This window comes from Aspergillus japonicus, assembly GCF_003184785.1.
Source record: "Aspergillus japonicus CBS 114.51 unplaced genomic scaffold BO86scaffold_71, whole genome shotgun sequence".
Taxonomy (NCBI): domain Eukaryota; kingdom Fungi; phylum Ascomycota; class Eurotiomycetes; order Eurotiales; family Aspergillaceae; genus Aspergillus; species Aspergillus japonicus.
Genome location: NW_020291708.1, coordinates 159,371 through 180,189, shown reverse-complemented (window position 1 = coordinate 180,189; position 20,819 = coordinate 159,371). Strand labels below are relative to the sequence as shown.

Sequence of the window (20,819 nt, the reverse complement as noted above, 5' to 3'; positions counted from 1 at the left end):
GATCTCCCCCCCTCCACCACCACCTCCCCCTCTCCCTCCACCACCAAAACCCCAACCCTAACCCTCCACCCCGCCACCCTCGCCGAACACGCAACCGCCACCCACCTCAACAGCACTGCATGGAAAACCCCCCTCACCACAACAACCTACCTCGCCCGCGAACAAGCCCTGCTCAGCCAACCCCTCGCCGCCAACGGCAACCTAACATGCTGGATCCTCATCGACCCCACCAACCCGGGACAAATCCTCAGCGCCTGCGAAACCTACCGCCGCCGCGCCCTCGTCGCCCGCCACGGCACCCTCCACGAAGTTACCGGCTACGGCATTGCAAACCTCTACTCGCGCCCCGAGCTTCGACGCCAGGGGTACGCATCCCGCATGCTGCGCGCGCTGATGCGTCGGCTGGCTGGGCCCGGTGCGGGGGATGCGCGGTTCGTGATGGGGTACTCCGAGATTGGGACGGGGTTTTATCACGGGTTTGGGGGGAGGGGGTTTCCTGTGGTGGGCTGGGGGTGGGAGGTTCCTGCTGATGCTGCTGCTGCTGCTGCGCAGCTTACTAGTGCTACTATGGGTGAGGAGGGGGTGCAGGTACGGGATTTACTCGCTGAGGATGTTCGGGCGTGTATGTGTAGTGATTCGGTGCTGGGTCGGTTGCGCGAAAGGTTGAGGTGCGCTTCTTTGCGGGAAGGAAGTTCGTCTGGGGGTGGTGGTGATGCTGGCACTCCTGCTGGTGGTTGGGGTGCTGGTGCTGCTGCTGGGGCGGTGCAATTCGCCATCCTCCCCAGCTGGGAGCATTTTGCGTGGTTCCAGGCGCGCGAGGACCTCACGGCCCGGCTGATGGAGCCGCCGCGGCCGGTGCCGTTGGTTCGCGGGGCCGCGGATGATGAGGTTGGGGTGTACTGTGCGTGGAATCATGAGTATGGCGATTTACCCGAGAATGGGGTCTTGTATATCCTGTATTGGGTGTGTGGGAAGGGGGATGAGGAGGGGTTTGCGGCGGAGTCGGCGGAGGGGCGGCGGGTGGTACGCGCTATCGCGGGGATTCTGCGGCGAGCGCAGCGTGAGGCATGTGAGGCAGGGCTGCGGAGTGTGCGGATGTGGAATCCTACATCTCTGATAAAAAAGGCTGTGGAGGTGGTGGCCGGAGAGCAGGGGGTTCCCGTGGTGGTGGGCGAGACGGGGAGTATTCCGGGGTTGTGGTGGATGGGGTTAGAGGGTGACGTGGAGGGTGGAAGTGAGGAGAGGGTGGAGTGGGTGTGTAATGAGAAGTATGCTTGGTGTTGAGGTTAGCAGTCGTTGACTGGGTGCAGCGGAGGATGAACATGCGTAACCATCTTGGAAACCCGGAAATGCAACCATTATGGATAGGGAAACACATAGCCCCCTCGCTACCTAGTTTGCTCAAAGACGGGCTCTCAAAGCTGGGTGCTTTTATGGCAGAACATGTTGACCGACTTGTGTTCTGCGCTATGAACGTGACAGTATTCAACCAACCGTACGGAAAACTATCCCAAACGCCAGCACATTTACATCTGATAGATACAATGTGTGCGCGTGGCAACCTGTCTTGCAGGGAATCAACACTCTGGTGCATTTTATCTTATCCTGCCCTATAATTGTTACCTAATATGCAGGGATTGGGGATTCTATGGCTATTTTGAATGTGTATCAAATGGAAAAAGAATGAAAAGAGCTGGGTAGAGTACTTGATGCCCACGAGAGCTCAACCACCATTGACTCGGAGATGGCTAGCTGCAGTGCTCTCGTGAATTAGTACCTAGCATGCTCTCAGCTACTTGACACCGGGAAAATCTATCATGGAGGAGGGGGTGCTGGGCCCACCTGGCCAGATATCATGTGTTCTCAGAGCTGCAGCCAGTCCCCCAGCCAGTCCCCCAGCTTCATTGCTCAAATAGACTATCATCATCATCTGCATGTGCTCTGACCACCTCTGGCCTGTTTCATGATTAGAGTGCAGAGACGGAGAGCAGCCTTCCACTCCCCCGCGCGCATCTCAAGCTCTCAAGCTCTGGGAAGGAATCAACCCGATGAGGAAAGACCCCTTCTCTCTTCAAAGAGAACCCTGACTCCCACCGGCTTATTGAACCAGAAATTCTTCGTCGCCCACTCCTTCTCCAGCTCGACCAGACGTAGTTGAAATTTCCACAGAAGTACCGGTAGCAACTTATAGATCTCGCAAAGAGCAATCTGCATTCTAAAGTCAGCCCGGCCCCGGTCCCCCTTCAGTTCGCATGAAACCCGCAAACCGGGCAAAAAGAAAAAGAAAAGGAAAAAGCTAGCTCAACACTCACATGCTTCCCAATGCATGTCCTCGCTCCGTGCCCGAAAACAAACATCGCCCGATCCATAAGCACCGGGTCCCGATCCAGCCAGCGGTCCGGGTGATAGTGGTCCGCGTCCGGCCCGAATACGTCGCGGTCGTACTGTACCACGGCGGCGTTAACGCCCACGCGGTAGCCTGCGGGGATATAGACGTCGGAGGCAAGGGTGACTCCGCCTTGAGGCACAATTCGAGGCGCGGTGAGCCCCACGCCCGGGTGCAGGCGCATCGCTTCCTCGACGCACGCCCGGAAGTACGGGAGCTGAGTGGTGGCTTCCTGGTAGGAGACGGACTCGGATATTTTGCCAGATGCAAAGGCGGCGTCAATCTCTTGCTGGAGTTTGGTGTCGATGCGCGGATCGCGCATGAGGTAGTATAGGGTGCTGAGCATGGCGATGGAGGTGGTGTCGGCGCCGGCGAATCTGCATTGCGCAAGCAAAGTGTGGGAAGTTAGCTAGTAAATGGGGGTAGACACACATTACACAACATGAAAGGGGGTGCCAAAACAGAAATCAATCATCGGAAGGCGAAAAGAAGAAGGTTAGGGCACCATACAGAGAACTGGGCGATTCGACATGGATATGCTTATGGGTGAAGTTGAGGGCTGGGCCGCGGGGCCCGTCGCTGATCTCCAGCATCTTGCGGAGCATGTCATGTTTGCGATATTGGCTGGTTGTCCTTGTCCTTGAGCTCGCGAATCCGTTGCCCCACCGCCTGAATCGAGGCGGTCGCCATCCTCTGTGAAGCAGTTACCGCATCCCGGAGGGAATTGGACAGGAGATATGGTGAGATGAGAAATGCTCATTCATTAGACCTGTCCGCCTTGACAGATATCCTGTTCTCCGTCTGGCCTGGTTTCATCATCTGGAAACTGAAAATGCCGACCTGGAAGCGCGTTAGTGCCATAGGACTCATGAGCATTGGTATTGCGTTGAATTGGTTTCTTTCATTTTTTCATTCTCTGCGGGCAGGAAAGTGTTTGTAGCAACTGGGGCTGAGGGAGAGGCAGGTCTCGCATTTTTGCCTTCATCAAACTGTATTCAAACACCACTCTCCTCGGTGTGAGTGATTCAATCGTCGAGCTAGGTAAGCGTTCCGGTTTCTGTTCCACAAGATATGCTGTCGTCAAAGCTGATTATACATCAGATCGAGCCATCCAGATCGCCCTGTGGAACAGCATCGAGAATGAATTTGTGCTGATCGCTGCATGTCTGCCCGCGGCGCCGCCCATAATCCGGGCATGTTCGCGAGCACTACGCCGCAGTAGCCTATCAACGTCTCCGAGCAACATGTATAGCTATTCCAGGAAGCCAAAAGTCTCGGGGCCATACAGTGATATTACTACTATAGAGCTGGTGACTAACGCGCAGAAGCCAGGAAGATGGAACAGCAACGGTGAAGTAAACGGCTCTCCGGTGTCGGACGGGATCAAGTAAGAGTTCTGAGCGGAACGGCAGAATTGGGGATGGATGATGAGATCCGAACGCACATAATGAGCAGCAGCTAAGAGCGGACTTTGTCCTAGGATGCATCCCCTTCCTGCACGGCCAATCCGAGTGACTATTCACGGTGTTGGAACTGAGAAGCTTCCGTGTACAAATGTCGCTCTTGCAAATACTTGTCGTCCTTGACCGCCCTACACCCTCATTAGCCCTAACTTAATTGTCCGCATCACTAGCCACAAACCCCTATTATCAATAGACCCTTAATCGACAAGTAGATTGATTTTACCCGACTCTTGCACGTTATCTATGCTTTTTATTCTGCTGTCCCGGCCTCGCATTGAAGCTCTTCCTGCACTCTATCCCTCTGCGTAAGCCATTGGTATTGGATACAAACCGTCACAGGCATAAGGCTCAATGTGCCTGGGCTTGATAAGTCTGCTGCAGACCCCATTGACAATGGTTATTATGGGAACATGTGCGCGGCACAGATTAATATGTCCTAGTCAGCTTGTATACCTGTGCTATTTCGGCGCAGCTGAAGCCAGCTTGTTCCTCACTCTTTTTTGTACTTACATCTCTTAACTAATCAAATTTGTTAATATGTACCCCTTACATTGTTTACATGTCTTTGGAAAAGAACATGCATACAATATGGTACAATCCTCCTCAAAACTTAGAAACAACGAGACAAGCCATCTACCCATAGTCCAAAAGACTGTCATCCCGCCCAGACTGGTATGACAACATACACCAATCACATATCACCTTCCCAAAGCGCACAATATGAATACGATCTCTCACCAGAAGGTAGGCAGACATTTACCCCCTCTGCTGCCCCGTTATCATCTCCACCTTAAAATCCGGCCGCAAAACAATTTTAACATACAACACGTGCTCCCTAACCACCCCTGGGCTGTCCGCTCCGTGACATTGGGGCCACTTGCAAGGCTGTATCTTATATCCAATTTGCAAAGTCTGACCGACTGTCTTGCCGAAGTTAGAGAGGCACATGCTAAACTGAATATTAGTACAAATGTCCTTTCTTTGGCGAGAATAACAAATTATGCCGCCGGACCTGGGCAAGACGAATCTGGAAAGGATATAGGCCATAAGGGGAGATAACTGGAGCACTTTCTATGACAATGGAATTGCATCTAAGTTGAATGGAGGATAGTTGAGTGGTCGACTTCTGGTTAGACATTAGACAAACTCGACTTACCCGAGGCTTTGTAGGAACCGCCTGAACTGGAGTTCGCCAACCCTTATTCTTTGTCGGTCGTAGTGCAATGGTCCATTTCATAGATCCACCTCAGTAATCCAAGGTTCACTTGCGTAGACGTATACATAACAAAGACTGCCAGACAATCCTGAGGCTTATAAATAACCCCTCCATCACCATGATTCAGGAGATCATGCTATCACCACCCAGAAGAATCTTCTGGCCATTGCCCTCGACCTAGAACCTGCCCAAAGCATTCCTCAGTCGCGCGAAAGCACGAAATTCCATCGACGCAATCACCACAATGGCTTCCGCACCCACATTCATCGCCAGCCACTTGTACCATTGGGAAACCGAGTTCGAAGGCCACGCCATCCAGGTGAGCTCGGAGAGAAAGACGTTGGACGCCGCCCGCGGAGACCAGACCCTGCTGACAGGCAACATCATCCCGATCTTCTGTTTCGAGACCCCCGCCGATCTCGCTGCGGGCAGCTGCCCGTGGGAGTTCGCCCAGCGCTTCCTCCAGCACGAGTGGCGCCTCCAGCGCCAGAACCACACCTACCCGGCGGACATGCTCTTTGCGGGGTCGGTGAGCAGCCTCTCGCTGCAGACCATGCGGTTGTACTACGAGGAGTCTCCGCGTCAACCCGGGGCGCCGCTGCTCTGGAGTAAGGAAGGCCGGGCCGACTTCCCGCTTGCAGGTGGGATGAGGGCCGCTTCCGACACTCTCTCTGTGGACCTCTCGTCTATGTTCGTCATTTTCTCGTTCATGGGTTTCATGATTGACCTTCGCTCCAAGCGCCGTCGCGGAGACGGGGCGAATCCGCAGCCCTGAGCTTGCCACCTTGACTTGCTGCGGTTCTGTCACGAGGCGATGGTTGCCATGGCCCGGATGACATGTCACTCGCTGCATGTATCTCTTTACATTATTTTATCCATATCTAGCATAGAAAGGCCATAAATACAATGGGTATAACCAATTAAAAAGCAAAATTGAATTCTGACAGATAAGGCTCTTCTGTTTCATTATCAAGTTTCGTTTGATGATCCGTGATGTAAGATTCAGATACATTAGGATAGGTTCAACTACTGACACATTCATCTGTTGTTGTTGTGAAGGTCACAAAGGCAAAGACAATGTCAAAAACCAAAAACACACAACAGCATAAGTATGTTGGTAGTTACCAAGTAGCTGCAGGGGTCTGGTGCCGCCTTGTTCAGGCCCTTTCTAAGTTTGGTGTCTTAGTCCGTACTTTGACAGCCGAGTTTGTTAATTAAATAAGAAAAGGTAAACTCAAGATATACCCTTCAAAAAATAGCCATAGGAATCATCCGAAGAAATTCGAAATATATCCTCCCAAGAGTTCAGATGTCTATTGCCTGGTAGCGTTATACACAGTATTGATACAATATTATAGGTAGATGAATAATTGTGTGATCCTCTACCCCTGCAACCTACCTCAAAGAATTGATGGGTCAAGAAGAAGCACATACGTCTGCAACGACTGGCTCCCTGCTCGTAGAGCAACTAATAGAGTTCATGTGCAGCCACCTCCAGCAGGTTATCCGCCCCCAGAGCATTCTGCGTGTAACGGGCATTGAACTTCAGGATCTGCTTGACCTTGTTGTAGCTCTGAACGTTGAGGGGAAGGGGCTCAGTACTGAGGTACCAGGAAACTCCCTCGCTGCAAGGGGGGGTGGTGAGGGAGCCGTCATATTGGTAGATCCCGTGGCTGTCGAGGTGCGCAGTCAGCCCAGCGAAGTCCAGAGGGCCGGTTTCTGTAAAGGTGCCCGGGGTGGCGATGTCATCGATGTGGGCGAAGACGGCGTCGAAGAGGGGGAAGGAAACACCTGTCTCGGAGAGCTGGAAGACGAACCCGACAACGGCGATGTTGCTCTCTGTACAGTGTAAGTTTGGATGATTAAGGTTCCTTGGAAAGGGGAACTTATACCGGAGTCCTCGAAGACGAAGTGGCTCTCCAAGGGGAAGTACTCCTCATTGATGCGGTGCTCGCTCGGGGTGTGGAAGTGGAACTGAGCCAGCTTGTATTGGGTAGAATTTCCCACAGAGAGAGTGCCGTTGGTCAACACGACCTCCAGACCGGATCCCAGGTTCTCAAACTTGGCTGCTGTAGTGGCTGGGATATTGAACCTGAGGCTACCAGTGGGGACATAGTCAATCTCCGCGGTGACGATGTCGATGGGAGATTGGTGCTTGCCCTGGGAACAGGCGGCGTTGGTCTCGTTGTTCAAACCATACCAGGTCAAGGGCCCCCCCAGGTTGGTGTAGTTGTAGGAGTTGATGGCCACCAGTCCATCGGCAGCGCGGGGGAGAAGGGAAGTACCCCGAATGCAGGAGGCACCGACAGTTGCCGCCAGAGGAAGAAGGTTTGAGAGCTTCATAGTGACTATTCTGCGAGTTCTGCGCTTGAGTGACGAGGACTCACTCGCATTCTCCGGGATCCTCTGAGCCTTTTATCGCCTGGCAGCGCCGCCCCATAACAATCCCCCTTTCGTGCTCGGGGAAATACACGAAGATCGCGATTGATGCTTGTCTCGGATTTCCCAAGTCCCGATCGATGCAGATCGCCCAGGTCCCTCTGTAATGGGTCATCGCTACCATCGAGATTTATCCATAGGTAGATATGGGTTGCGGACGGGCTGGTGTATCTCCACTTACACGAGGGCATGTTCATCCAGTAGATGGATCGACCATGAGGGTTGCAAAAAGCAGATATAGGTTGTGGGTCACTTACGATTGTGCAAATCGTCAACTTGACTAATGTATACCGCCGAGGAAGTTGTTTTCCGGATGATGGCTGCGCTAAATCTCCGTGTCTCGTTGATTTGTTAGCTTACCGAGCCGACGGAGCCCGAAAGCTTCGAGATTCTTTTAGCGCTCTCGGGTTCCGCACGAGGAAGTGATTGCTTATTTGCCATTTCGGTAACGCTCCATGCAGATCATGTTCATCCAAAAATTTGGTTGAAGAGAAAGCCCACCAAATAAGCGAGTGCTTCGCAGTGGGTTCCCCTCAAGAACCAATTCTGCCCGCCTTTTTCACGTGAGCCAGGCAGGGTTCGAACCGGCAATTTTAGCGCGTACTCTGGGGAAATGAATGTCTTTCGACGTGCCAAGCTGGCAGTCCTTTGAGGCTGAGAGGGATCCTCTTTGGGTTTGACCGTATGGCACTGTCTGGGAGCAAGATAGATCGTGACACCGAGGGTATCAGGGTTATATAAATCAATGTCGCCATCAGGGTGCAACAGAGTGCAACAGCACAGACCGGGAGGGGAAACGAAAGAGAGATTTAGCAAGCATCCCTCTTAAAAAGTTCCAGAAGCCATGCCAGTCTCCGTTGAGCAGTATATGTCCTGATGGCTATCCTCACCCTCGGGGTCGTCTTTAGCGGGATCCGCATCGCCAGCGCCATCCCGAAAACGTTAACGACAAGGAATGGGTGACCATCAAACAGTTGGTCGGCCTTATACAACTTCTGAATTGCAAGATTTGCTTAAAAAGCTAACTGCAGTTACACCCAAAATACAGAATAAGCTTAAATTCAATATTAATTCTATAACAACAAAGAAATTAAGCATCGGCGTTACAGTCTATGGCATAATGGAACAACAGCATAAACTTAAGGAACTGGTGCAGAGATTTCCTAAGGTCTGGACAAACAAGGATACAGTCAAGGTGCCGATAGATCGCTGGCTCCGCATGGTACCGAAGCCCATGTCTCGAAGAGATTCGGAAGGTGCCGCGAATTCGCTTTGCCAATTTCACCATAACCACCAAGACGTACTGTATGGCTCTCTTTACGCCAAGAAACGACGGAAGTGACCGGCACCATCACGCGCACCGGGGCCGGGGTACTCGGGGCGGCCCATGGGATGGTCGTGGCGGTGTAGATCCCGACCAGGAGGTAGGTCAGGATATTTATTTCTGTAGGAGTCGTTGGCTTAGATGAGCTTTGTGTGGTTGAACTCGGAGGAGGAGTGAGTTGGTGGAGTAAATGAACTGGGGAGGCAAAACGACTGAGCTTGAGGACTCAGGCGAGGAGGTTGTATCAGAGGAGTGCCGTGTGAGTAGAGAGTAGAGAGGAGGACGGTAGATGATGTTGAACAGATCTGGTGGGACAGAAAACCAGGGCGAAACACGTTTGAGGTTTCTTAGTAGTTGTGTTGGGGGGGGTGTTGAGTGTGAGATCACCGTGTGAAAAAGGCAGACAACGGGGTCAGATCAGGAATGTGCCCGAAGAAACTCCGAGACTTCTGCCCCTCTAGCTGCTGCCTATACATTAACTTCAGTGAATACGTACACCTAGTAGTGAATGGGCGGAGTCCTGAGAGGTACATACAGTACACAAGCATCCATCCCGCCTAACCCATCACAGGCATATGGCTTCCATCCCCGAGCAGGGGCTGGCAGTATAGTACCTGGTCTGTACTACTGATTCGGGATGTCCCAACTTGTACAGTGAAGCTTCTAATGGACAAGGTTGTCATTCACTGCAAGTCATATCAGCACTTGCCACTTTTGGTAAGCCAACAGCCAGTTAATTGGTCCCTAGGGTGGTCATAATCACGTGATCTATTCCTAGCCCTTGTTTGAAACAATTCTGTGACCAATTTATCTGCAAGAGGCGGCCAAGTGACTTCTAGTCATACCTCGCTGCCACTACTCTGCAGCAATGCTGTACTCTTGAGAAGACTTTGACATGGCTGGTTGGCTGTGTAACTAGAAGCCGATAACCGTTAAAGCTCATATCCCTGCCCTTATGCAAGATAATGTATAAAATCAAGTATCTCCGGATCACTCGAACTGGCCTCTTTGGTTTGAGCAATGCTTCTAGGAGGACGTCTCTACTTCCATTGCTCTTGCATACATCAAGCATTACTCCTCAATCTTCGTCTCCAACTAGTGCGGTGAATCCTGTCTTCTCCTTCTCTACCCACTTTTTTAGTGACGCCGGCATCTGCACCCTCAGAATCTGCTGTACCATGGAATTCTTAGCTTCCTTGCTCAGCTTGCTAGTTTCTCTTATCTCCGCCCTAACCATCTCTCCAACCATGACGGGCGACAATGACCCCGTCACCGAATGCGGTAACCTAGGCATCATGGTCGTCCTCACCGCGGACCTCCCTGAAGGCGTCTATCCCAGCGACGTCCGCATCTGCAGAGACCATCCGCTCGGCCGGAATAGAGACATAAAGGGTGTATCGCTGGCACCTCTTGACCCTATGGATGTCCAGGCCCTGGAAGGCAATACTGCTGCATTGGAAGGACGTTCAGAGCCCACGATTCCCAACACTTCCGAGCTACAGGCCTGCTACAAGAATGCGCCGTACGGGTGCTCAGGGGGGTATTGCTGGAAGGTCTGCGGGAACAACGGCGAGTGGTGCTGGACGGCCAAGAACAGTGGGGTTGGGGCTTGGTATACCTGCAATCGGTATCAGAATTGTGGCACTGGCACGATCCATGCGTGTGGTAGGGGCTGTCCGGAGTTGTGGGTGTAGTTGTTGAGGCGTATGTACCAGATGACTAAAGGCCAGTGAATATTGAGTCGAAGTACTGTGGTGTTTTGGGGAAGGGGTGCCATATGTGGACTGTGCAGTGGATAGTCCTGAACTCCTTGCTTACTACTTAACATTACCATTTGATGCCGAAGTATTTTCTGCTTCCTTTTATCGGTCTGAGGTACTTAGAATCATTACAACATATCATGTAACCTCATTTGCACAGCAATATCTCTTTGTTGTGTGCATCTCAGCCTGGAGTAATGGCTGTTATGGGGTAAGGACTAGAAGGGCAGGTTGTCATCCTTAGGCTAGTAGATTTCCGCCCCCACCAAATCTCACCTTTTCCCTTCTCCTCTCACACTTCGTAATTCGCTTTCTTCAACCTCTTTGCTCACTGGATTCATTCAACCATAGACACACAAACATTGCCTCACGATGAATGCATCCACCAAGGTATCCTGCCCTTCCTTTCTTCATCTACCGGTAGAAGTGCGACTGCAGATCTACGATCGGGCGTTGAACCGCACCCTCCCCCCGCACAGCCTTCTCCGCGTCTGCCGCCAAGTGCGAGAAGAAGTACTCTCCGTAGTGCTGCGCAAGAGACGCTTCTTCGAGAGGCTCGACCAGTTTATAACATGGGCTCACCAGAGCCCAGCGCACCTGTTACCTCTGGTTCGATCAATCCACGTCAATTGCATCGTAAGCAGCTCGTTGTTCGCCGCGCCGGCGCCGAAGCCATCAACATTGTGGCAAGAGATATATCAAAGCATCGTCTCAACGGCTTCAACCCGCTTACCCACCCCCGTGGGTCCTCTAACCCCGTCTGTGGTCGCAGAAGCACTGGCCGCGCTGACTGGGGTCCGCGACTTTGGCATCTTCGTCATGCAAAACGTCGCCCGCTCCCCTCAATTCCTCTCCGACCAGCGTCTGTTACTGACCACTCTGGGGACCCGCATGCCGCAGATCCAGAAATTGGAGCTGGACATCGACTTCCTTCCGCTGGACTTCCTCCGTCTGTTCGCCGCCGAGCTGCATCACCTGACAATATCAGGCTATGCCGCGGCCTCCGACAACAATAAAACCAAGGATGACGTCGACCAGGAGACCAACAACATCGCCATATTTCGAAACCTCAAATACCTTCAAAGCTTGACGTTGCGGAACGAAATGAATACGTTGCTGAACCGCGTGGCCGACCGGGATGTATCCCGCCTCGCTCCGCTTGTCGCCGTTACGCCGGAGGTGGTGCGCCAGATGCATCCGCTGCAAGGGTTCACCATCGTGAGCGCGAATGATCGACATTTCGAGTCCCACTTCTTGACGGCAGCAATGATCAGAGCGCTGCTGCATACGCATGCGAACTCATTGGTGAACCTGGAGATCTGGAGCGACGGCCAGGTTACTGATGAGGTGGCCGTCGAGTTGACGAAACTGCTGCCGCGGTTGGCTCAGTTGAGAACTCTTAGGCTGCACTTCCGATATTCTCAAGCTCTGGGCCTGACTTTCAAGGATTTTGTGCCGCCAATCGTGGAAAATGTTGATTTGCAGTGCGAGAGGTGCTAGTTAATTGTTTGTTTTACGTGAGAAGGGCACAGGGGTTTCCCCATAAGTTGGAAGCATGAAACAATAGACAAATACACGGTATGCTAGCCCCAAATGTCTCCCCGGTTGATAACTACAAATACATAACGATTACTATATCTAGAAACGTTGACAGAACCTCCTTCCCCCCTCGAATTCTCCTCTCTACCACCTTCTTCATCCCGCCTTTCTCCTGCTCCTCTCAGCCCATCACCAGATCTCAGGGTAGAACAGGATACAAGGCCTTAGCCAAGGTCTTCACCTGCGAATAGCCCGTTCCCGGCGGCACGGGGCCATACGGGGCATCTCCCTTGGTCCAGATCACGACCTGGCTACTGGTGCCGGGGTCGACCTTGATGATCTGCTGCACCTTGGCGTTGCGGGTCAGCGCGGGATGCTCGTACACGTTCCACACGTTCGTCACGGGGTCGGTTCCGTCGTTGCTCTCGGGCGTGAAGAAGTACACGGTGCCGCTACAGGACTCGGCCAACGCCTGGGATACCAGCCCGCCCCACACCAGCCCCGCGCCGATTTCCTGCCTCGGGTTGGCCGGGTCCGGCAGCATCTGGCCGTCGTTGGCGTTCCACACCGCGTTGGCGTTCCACACCGCGTTGGCGTAGGAGTCGGCCAGCAGATTGCCCCAGACGATGCCCATCTGATTGGCCGCGCTCGCGGGCCGGTTCCGCGTCCACCAGGTCTGGGCCTTGGTCTGACCCGTGGCGCCTCCGAGTCCGAGGTAGAAGAGGCACGTGTTGGTGTCCATGTCGAAGCGCCCGACCTTGTTGATCGCCTCCTTGATGTTGTCGACGCTGTAGGTGAAGGTGGTGGTTCTGGCGGGGCTCGCGGGCTTGCTGGGCTTGCTGGGGATGCAGCCCCTTCTGGCGAGGGCGTTCTCTGGGCGGACGGGGATGACGTCGGTGGTGGCTACGGGGAGGGCGTGGGTGAGCTGGAGGAGGAAGAGGAGGGTGGCGAGCGCCAGGGCTAGCAGAGGGGTGGAGTGGTAAGTGATAAATCGCATCGTGGGGATGATGCTTGAAACACGGGGTTAATGAGTGTGGTGGCAGTTGAAGATACTGCTTGTCGGTGTTAGATCCTAGAACGAGTGACTGGTGTGGTTGCAAACAACAAATGAGTGTATGAGTGAGGACGGGAGCTCAGGCTTGCTTTCGAGGCATGGAGTCGCTTCGTCCCTGGACTTTATAGCACCTGCATCGCGGGCTTTCGGAGGTTGATCACTATTCACAAGCCATGTATCACAACGGCCCCCGGAATGCGATATAATCACCACCTCGCGTCAATCGAGTTGGGGCGGAATACATCCTCCGTTCCAGTCGCTACGAGATAGATCGACAGGGCCAGGAACAGGATCACTCAATCTGAGGGACAGAATCTCTTTCAGGGCACGTTTCCCGTGTTCCTGGGGCAGTTACGGCGAGTCATGTCGAGAACTGCTGGCACCTTTGCTGGCTTGTGGGACCCTGTTTCAGTCACGACCCTGCATATCACGCCATGAGTGAACTCGCTTATTGAGTGGATTCCAAGTCGGGGCGATCCTTCACCTTCATAATCACGGAGAACCGTTTGGGAGTCTAAATTCGGCTCCCCGTGGTGGGGGCCAAGCCAGATACGAAGAATCGATGTTATCCGTAACCGTGCTGACAGGGTCGAGAGCCCCCACGCAGGTACGCTCAAGATCCTCGATTAGTCGAGTACCTCGCTTCGACTTCTTTTCTTTGGGGGCTACGGTTCATGCAACAGGAACTGAACCAGAAAATAGGAAAGGCAAGTGTAAACAATGGAATAATATCAGAGGAGTGGAAAAGATATAAGACCTCCTCCCGTTCGATGTCTTGGTCGATTGAGCAGCATTCTCGTCCTCGCCTCTAGTCAGTCGTTCTAGTCACTCTTTCGCTTCTCAATCGGTTCATCATGAGGTTCCTCGTCGCTCTGCTACTTCTGGTCCAGCTGGCCTCCGCCTTGTTCGGGCTGGGAGGGAAGTCAACCAAGAAGACGACCACCACCAAGCAAGTCGCTGCCACCACAACCAAGACGACCACCACCACCACCCATGCCCTGACAACCACAACCACAACCACCACTGCTGCTGCTTCTACCACCACTACTTCAACTACGACTTCCACCACTACGGTTCAGCCTACCACCTCTTCGACCAGTTCTTCAACCACCTCGTCTGCAACCTCATCAACATCCACCACAACAACTCACCCCAGCACCAGCACCAGCACCAGCACCAGCACCAGCACCACAGCCCTAACCTCACCAACCACCACTAAGCCCACCACCTCAACCGCAATCAAATCAACCACCACCAAGCCCGACCCCTCCACCAGCGTGACCACCCACACCACCAACTCCAACCCACACTCCGCCTCCTCCGTTACCGTCCAGCCCGGAACAACCACCACACACACCATCGCCCCTTCAGGGAGTGCAGGACACACCCTCACCTCCTCCTCCAAATCCACCATAACCCCAGCAACCACTTTCTCCTCCGCTCACCTATCCATCACCTCCTCTTCGGCCATCCCCGCCTCCTCCGCCTCCATCGACCCCGCCATCGACGCGTACTACTCCTCGTTGATCTCCCTCGCCTCCGTCTTCGACGAAGCCAGCGCCTGCGAGTACGTCGCGTCGTCTACGGCCGTGGCCGTCGCTGCGGCGTCGAGTACTGCGTGATTGGGGATAGACAAAGGAAATCCGCTAAATCCTTTGTGGGGTTTTGAGACAAGGGTTTGTCATTTCTCCTTCGTGAATGTGTCTTCTTTGTATTCTTGAAAGCTTCTTTGTTTGTTGAAGGGTAGGAGGGCGGGTGGACGATACGGGAGCACGCTGGGGTGGGTGTGTAGAAGAGACCAGGGAGGAGAGCTTGGATTGGGAATGGATTGGGTGGAGCTGTGTGTCTTCCGGTGGTGATAATAATCCTTTGTGTGTTGATCTATTTGTCAATTTATATAATGTGGACTAATCTATATCTTCGCTTTTGTGGTTGTTGTTGTTATTGTCTTTGTTGTTGGTGGGTTGACTGTGTTTGGGGTCTGGCCGATTCTCTCTTACTGGTATTAAGGCTATTTCACTGAATGTACTATGCTCAGGTGCCCACGGGCGCATTGAGGTGATGATCGATGGCTAGTTGCTCACGACAGATGTAGATACGCTGTGGGGGGGTGGGAGGATACCAGAACTTAGACAGGAAGGATCTAGGGAGGTGTGGGGTGCGGGAGAGCGTCGGCGACTCAGCGGGGGCAAGGTGTTGAGCTGATCTTAGGGCTAGAGCTCAAGTCGATGGGGCCGGTCCGTTAGTAGGCCGGTGCGTGCGTCCGAAGACTCGGAATGGGCTAGTCTACCTCCTTGCAGCAGGAGCACAAACGGGTTTGTTACCCTTGTAAAGTAGGGGTAGGATGTACTGTACAGTACCTGTTGATTGTGAAGCTACGCAAGTAGGGTCTTCTCTCCCCATCGAAGGCTGTAATTTGAAGGGTAGAGCGTATCTTGAAGGTAGTGTTTCTTTCTACGATGCTTCTTGTGTCAACGGAGACACGGTCGAGGTCATCACATGGGAGCACAGGGCTGTGCAATACGAAGAGTCCGGCGAGGGTGAGGGATATGATCTGTTTCTGATGATAAACATGTATTGGTAGAAAATGTATCGAAATTGAGTCTAAGTCAAAGGAAAAGGCAGGTGAAACGATGTCTGGCTGGGTCTCAGGCCGATGCGCGCGGAAGGATACCCGCCGTCAACAACTACACATCTGGTGTTACAGGGGAAGGATCGCACAATCACAGTGGAGTAACATGCGTGATCACCTCCTGCCACTCGGGCGAGCCATCCACCCGGACCCATTCAAGCGAACCATCGTCGTCCCGCGGCCGCTCCTCATAGAGCTCCGCGGGACCAGACAGCGCGCGCCACAACGGTTCGCCGTCGACTATATGCTCGAGCAGATGCGCCAGGACAGGACAGGCGGCCTTGAGCGGAACGACCAATTCAACGATGTCAGGGGCCCACTGGTACGGACACATGATGGTGACCGTCTCCAGCGTGCGTCCGTAGGCCTGCAGCACGTCGATGACTCTCTCGCGGTAGTTCCGGAAGAAGTGGAAGTTGATCTCCAGTCGCTTCAGCGGTGGCCGGGGGTTCAGCTGCGCCAGTTGCCCGACCATGTACCCGAACGGTGTGCGGTGGCGGTGGCGGGGCTCGCAGAACAACCGGAAGTCTTCGAGCCGCGGCGCATGCGGAAGGATGCACCACCCCACCAGGTCATTCAGAAACCCCTCGGCGGTCAACGCGCCGGGCAAGTGGACGATCAGCTGCGTGAGCTGGGCCCAGTGCGCGGAGAACTTGGCGCGGGGCCCCGCAAAACGAAATGGATTCATCCGAACGCTCAGGCGACTGTCGTGGTAGCCGAGCCACTGCGCGCGGGGATCCCGCGCGCAGAGGGTTAGGCGCTGAAGCGCGAGCGGTTGCAGGGCGGCATTGTCGCTCAGGATCCGGCACAGCGTGATCAGAGCGGCTTCGGAGGCACTCGGGGACTGCTGGATGCACTCGTAAGTTTCGAGGATCAGCTGCCGCGCGCCTAGCAGGGCCTGATACTGCCGAGGCAGGGGGCGAGGGGCGAGGAACGGTTTCTCAGGGCGGATGCGCATGCGTCCTCCATCCTCCGGGTCGATATGGATGGAGAGCGGGTGCACGCGGCTGCATAGCCAGGCTGTCTTGGTCTTGGCTTTGAGTGTCTTGGACACGCACCGCAAAGCACCAAGAGAATTGATATGCAGGTACTCGGTCATGAGCCAGAAGAGCTCGAGTGGGAGATTGTCGAGAGTACGAGGAGGCATAATGTGTGTGATCTGACTGTCGGTCGTGGATCTTGTGCGAGTAATCGGTGCGTCTCGGAGGGTTTTTATATTCACGCCGAAATCCTCAAATTGTGATTCCAGCGGAGGATCTCCATCCTTCGTGACTTTTAGTGAGAGCCTTGGCTGAGAAGATTGTTGCTTCCGATAATGGCTAGTGTTCGATGGGATGGTCCTTTTCCGTACCATTATAGGGCTGCAAGCAAGCAGCTTTCAACTGCGGGAGCATATTCGTTTTGGCATGTACACCTAGATTCGTTGAGCACAGCTGAAGTCTGTGTATTGTTCGTGTCGCGAGCGCGAAGCCGGCTGCGCATCTCTGTAGTGTAGCGGATACGTAATCTCGTGCCGGAGAACAATTCGCGAAAAGAAGTATTCGTATCCTGGTTCGGGCACAATCCGCGTGCTGGATAGTGTCAGTTGCTGCCTTCCGCCCCGGGAAAGCGCAGACGTTTCTCTCCACGGCGAGATCTCCACAGATTGGTTGAACGGAGAAGGTCATGGCAATCACGAACAGTCCAGCCCCATACCGACAGAAAGGCCTCGGTGACCTCCCAGCCTGTGGGATCCCACGGCTCCGTCCACACCAAGATCCCCGTCGCCTCCAGACCACGACCGCACATATCGTGGCACAGCTGGTCCTCGTCGACGCAGTCCTGCGCAAGAATTAGGGCGTCGCGCAGGTGTGGGAAAGGAAACAGGTCCAGCCATGGATGATGCGGCACGCGGCGCTGAATGGCCGTTGGCTCCAATGCTGGTGGGAGCTGCCTCTGTGGGTAGGCTTGACTCGACGGAGAAGCAGGCCCTTGTAGTGTGAATGTCGATTGAGCCTCGTCATGCGTGTCTTGCTCGCCATAGCCTAGAACCGTGAGGTTGGTATGCATCGCTCGCAGCATGTTGAGCCGAGTCACTCCAAGACGCAGGCTCTCAACCGGAGAGCCACAGGCTGCAGACGCCAGAGCCATAGCTGCTGTCTCCAGTTGCTGCAGCTTCTGCGCAGTGTTTCGGGCGTCTGGACCTAGAATGTGCAGGTCCTGTGTTATGCCCAGGAGTAACTGCACGAGATCGGTCGGTCGAACGGCAAGCGTTGGCGGTTGTTCATCAGCGCTGCTGCCTGACTGAGACTCTCGAATACGACGCCCTGCCTGCTTGGTAAGACTGAATTATCCCAACGGGACTTTTGTCCACGGGTCAGCAAGTACTTACGTCGCGCACGCTGGTTGAGTCGGTTTTGTAATCTGCGTCTAAGCGATGGCTCCAGTACGCCAAGCCAGCTATCCGGAGGCATGGTGGCGGCGGTCAAAGCTTTACTTCCCGGTTCGTTGGACATTATTATTCGATCCTGGCCAAATCAAAAGACAAGGACCCTGATTCAGAAAGAATTCACCTGTTCGGGTTTGAGGGTTGTTCGGTGGGCAGATCCGAGCCCGGGATTTGGCGTCCGAAGTTGTGAAGGGTTGGATTAGTGCCTGAGGCAGGTCGGCGATATCGGTGATATGCCCCGTTATTGCCGAAGCGTAATCAATACCGCACAGCTCTCAATTTCAGGACCCATCATGAGAAGGTTGCCAAGTCACACTCATGATCGGTCTTCAAGACAGAGTCCCCAAGGAACAAAGCTCGCTAGCGAGGGATCCAAGGATCCACGAATATCCCGCGCCACCTTCTCCGCCCAATTATCCATCCACCACTGCCCGCGCAGGCGGTGCATTAACGCACAGAAAAAGGCCAGAATCACCATCGCAAAGGGATCTCTCTCGCCCAGCAGATTCAAGAATTCCGATGAGAGGCCAAAGATCCACCAGAATAGCGCCGTGATGATCCCATCCTTACTCTCGCTGGAGGTACTTTCAAATGCCACTCGGAGTTGGCGGAGGACTGGCCCATACACTTCGCTGGGATGATGCGAATCATCCTCCCCCAGCCGTCCATTGAGTGAGGTAATATCTCGGAGGGCCGCATCCAGGAGCGAGGGCAACGTGGACGCCCGAGTATGGGTGCTCGATTGCCCGACCGGGGCGGCCGTGGCGAGGATCGCTAGGTCGCTTGCTTGCACCCACTCGGAGACGGCAACTAAGATCCTCAGCGAGGCACGGCTCATGTGGAAGATTCGAAGTAATTCGTCGTACGGGGTTGCGGGCTGCCCTTCTCCGCCACTGCCGCTATCGCTGAGTAGAGGTAGCGCAAAGGTGAAGATTATGATGATGTTAGAGAGGGCGTAGGCTGCGCTAGCGTTGGCCTCGCTGAGGGCCTCCATATTGCGGACGCCGGAGATGGATTTGTGGTGATGCCACTGCGCGGTGTCGAGGTATTCCTTGCGCTGGGGGTGGGGGTGGAGGAATGCCAGGTGCAGTGCGGAGAGGGCGAGGATGCCGTGCATCAGCGCGGGATCGTGGACTGCCCTTCGGGGAATGACGGATTTCCAGATCCATTCCACCGCGTGGTTTCGAGAGAGCGTGGCATATGTGTGTGTGCACCATTGCACCATTAGTTCAAGATCTTGCGAGTTGAGAACAGGCCCAGCCTGGCAGGGGAGTGGTGGCTGGGTTGGGATGGTCGTCTCCGGCGAGGTCGCGGCTGTGCTCGCTGTTCCTGTACCGGGAGGCGTGGAGGAAGAGGCTGTGGACATTGCTTGATAACTACAGGGTAGATCTTTGGCTTTGCATCGCAAGCAAATTGGTTGATGCTCATCGCACTAATGGGGCGAGCGGGATATTAGCTCTGTAGACTCCAAAGTCACTGGACCGTACTTTCACTCGTCGCTGCTTGCATTGCAGACAGCCATGTCGGGATTTACTATGGGCGCGACGCGATGGCATTGGAGACAAACGCTCGGATAGTGAGGCAGCAGAGGAGAATGATTGACGGAATCCAAAATGAGATAAAACAAAGATCAAGAAGAAAGTATATCCCGGAAGGAATAGGAGACAACGAATCCGATGGTAGGTGGTTGTGCCGGAAGTTGGGAGAAGAGAGATGGATGCAGGGACGAGTCGGGCACGGGCATAATTAAATACAAATACAAATACAAATACAGTACTGTACATGAGTCGGGTCTAGTCTAACTAGTTGGTGCCCGCTGCCCGCAATCTATGCTACTATGCTATGTTTTCAGCCCTTGATCCTGCAGGCTTCGGGTTTCCCCATGGCTGTCTCTCTTTTCAAGCAATAAGAGAAGAAAGAAACCCGAGGATGAATAGTAAGAATGGGAGACGTCCGATTGTGTCCTGTTCGTAAGCTCTATTAGTCCGCCGCCGAAGGGCGAGAATCTCCGGAAAAGGGGGGTTGTCCGACCGTTCAGGTTCATGCATGAGATGCTGGTCTCAGGGTAGCCTCGAGGTTTTGCAGTGCCCGTAACCGTACTGATCGCATATACTGTTGTTGTTCGGCGGAGGCTTCATACACTGATTTGCCCTCCTCGGGCGGGGAATAAAAGGAGGCCAGCCCTGCTCCGAGAGCCGTGACTGCCAAGCAGCAGACAACCATGATCACGATAATAGCCAGGTTGGTGAGAGCCATTGGGAGGATGTGGGGAAGGCTGTGTCGACTTGTGAGAAGGGTATCCTTCCTACTCGACAGGACGCAACCTCCATTTTATAACTACCTATTTTAAGTTCGAAGCTGTTACTGAGCCAGTGCTCGACGCCCCTACTCCAGAGGCTGTCGCAGTTCTATTGTTGTATTTCCCTTTCCATATCTACAAATGGCTTTATCAACCCCGAGTCCTTCATCGAACCATAGGCTGACGTTGGGTACAGGACGTGTAGTGCTTTTGCGGTACGTACCGTACCGTATACAATACCTACGGCGTACACTATACCGGATACAGATCGATATATTT

General features: G+C 53.9%; 12 protein-coding genes across 12 annotated transcripts; 5 read left to right on the top strand and 7 right to left on the bottom strand.

Moving 5' to 3' along the window:
- Positions 1-1,536, top strand: BO86DRAFT_440711 (GNAT family N-acetyltransferase; the record flags this gene model as incomplete). The annotated part of the gene is made up of 3 exons (XM_025676217.1): positions 1-963; positions 1,126-1,254; positions 1,483-1,536. Coding segments are annotated over 3 exons (1,146 nt in total), but the record flags the coding sequence as incomplete, so codon positions are not given.
- A 504-nt stretch (positions 1,537-2,040) lies between these two features.
- Positions 2,041-2,979, bottom strand: BO86DRAFT_403614 (cytochrome P450 oxidoreductase; the record flags this gene model as incomplete). The annotated part of the gene is made up of 3 exons (XM_025673952.1): positions 2,041-2,208; positions 2,313-2,763; positions 2,897-2,979. The coding sequence occupies 3 exons, from the start codon at positions 2,977-2,979 to the stop codon at positions 2,041-2,043; spliced, it is 702 nt and encodes a 233-aa protein (XP_025523509.1).
- A 2,330-nt stretch (positions 2,980-5,309) lies between these two features.
- Positions 5,310-5,840, top strand: BO86DRAFT_403613 (uncharacterized protein; the record flags this gene model as incomplete). Its single annotated transcript, XM_025673951.1, has 1 exon — positions 5,310-5,840. The coding sequence occupies one exon, from the start codon at positions 5,310-5,312 to the stop codon at positions 5,838-5,840; it is 531 nt and encodes a 176-aa protein (XP_025523508.1).
- Positions 5,841-6,533: 693 nt separating this feature from the next.
- On the bottom strand, positions 6,534-7,408 carry BO86DRAFT_403612 (carbonic anhydrase family protein; the record flags this gene model as incomplete). Its single annotated transcript, XM_025673950.1, has 2 exons — positions 6,534-6,904; positions 6,958-7,408. 2 exons carry the CDS (start codon positions 7,406-7,408, stop codon positions 6,534-6,536), a joined length of 822 nt encoding a protein of 273 aa, XP_025523507.1.
- A 2,667-nt stretch (positions 7,409-10,075) lies between these two features.
- On the top strand, positions 10,076-10,522 carry BO86DRAFT_322812 (uncharacterized protein; the record flags this gene model as incomplete). Its single annotated transcript, XM_025668407.1, has 1 exon — positions 10,076-10,522. The coding sequence occupies one exon, from the start codon at positions 10,076-10,078 to the stop codon at positions 10,520-10,522; it is 447 nt and encodes a 148-aa protein (XP_025523506.1).
- Positions 10,523-10,960: 438 nt separating this feature from the next.
- On the top strand, positions 10,961-12,088 carry BO86DRAFT_403610 (uncharacterized protein; the record flags this gene model as incomplete). Its single annotated transcript, XM_025673949.1, has 1 exon — positions 10,961-12,088. The coding sequence occupies one exon, from the start codon at positions 10,961-10,963 to the stop codon at positions 12,086-12,088; it is 1,128 nt and encodes a 375-aa protein (XP_025523505.1).
- Positions 12,089-12,207: 119 nt separating this feature from the next.
- BO86DRAFT_216307 (uncharacterized protein) lies at positions 12,208-13,586 on the bottom strand. Its single transcript, XM_025666896.1, has one exon. It carries the CDS (start codon positions 13,122-13,124, stop codon positions 12,327-12,329), a length of 798 nt encoding a protein of 265 aa, XP_025523504.1. The 5' UTR covers positions 13,125-13,586; the 3' UTR covers positions 12,208-12,326.
- Positions 13,587-14,035: 449 nt separating this feature from the next.
- On the top strand, positions 14,036-14,803 carry BO86DRAFT_403608 (uncharacterized protein; the record flags this gene model as incomplete). Its single annotated transcript, XM_025673948.1, has 1 exon — positions 14,036-14,803. One exon carries the CDS (start codon positions 14,036-14,038, stop codon positions 14,801-14,803), a length of 768 nt encoding a protein of 255 aa, XP_025523503.1.
- Positions 14,804-15,904: 1,101 nt separating this feature from the next.
- BO86DRAFT_459099 (uncharacterized protein) lies at positions 15,905-17,433 on the bottom strand (the record flags this gene model as incomplete). The annotated part of the gene is made up of 1 exon (XM_025677331.1): positions 15,905-17,433. The coding sequence occupies exon 1, from the start codon at positions 17,165-17,167 to the stop codon at positions 15,905-15,907; it is 1,263 nt and encodes a 420-aa protein (XP_025523502.1). The 5' UTR covers positions 17,168-17,433.
- BO86DRAFT_347055 (DUF3425 domain-containing protein) lies at positions 17,425-18,374 on the bottom strand (the record flags this gene model as incomplete). Its single annotated transcript, XM_025669267.1, has 2 exons — positions 18,185-18,374; positions 17,425-18,119 (listed from the first exon to the last, which is right to left on the bottom strand). Coding segments are annotated over exons 1-2 (819 nt in total), but the record flags the coding sequence as incomplete, so codon positions are not given.
- Positions 18,375-18,557: 183 nt separating this feature from the next.
- On the bottom strand, positions 18,558-19,797 carry BO86DRAFT_322774 (Zn(II)2Cys6 transcription factor domain-containing protein; the record flags this gene model as incomplete). Its single annotated transcript, XM_025668401.1, has 2 exons — positions 18,558-19,673; positions 19,729-19,797. The coding sequence occupies 2 exons, from the start codon at positions 19,795-19,797 to the stop codon at positions 18,558-18,560; spliced, it is 1,185 nt and encodes a 394-aa protein (XP_025523500.1).
- Positions 19,798-20,281: 484 nt separating this feature from the next.
- Positions 20,282-20,497, bottom strand: BO86DRAFT_322788 (uncharacterized protein; the record flags this gene model as incomplete). Its single annotated transcript, XM_025668403.1, has 1 exon — positions 20,282-20,497. One exon carries the CDS (start codon positions 20,495-20,497, stop codon positions 20,282-20,284), a length of 216 nt encoding a protein of 71 aa, XP_025523499.1.
- Between the last annotated feature and the right edge of the window lie 322 nt (positions 20,498-20,819).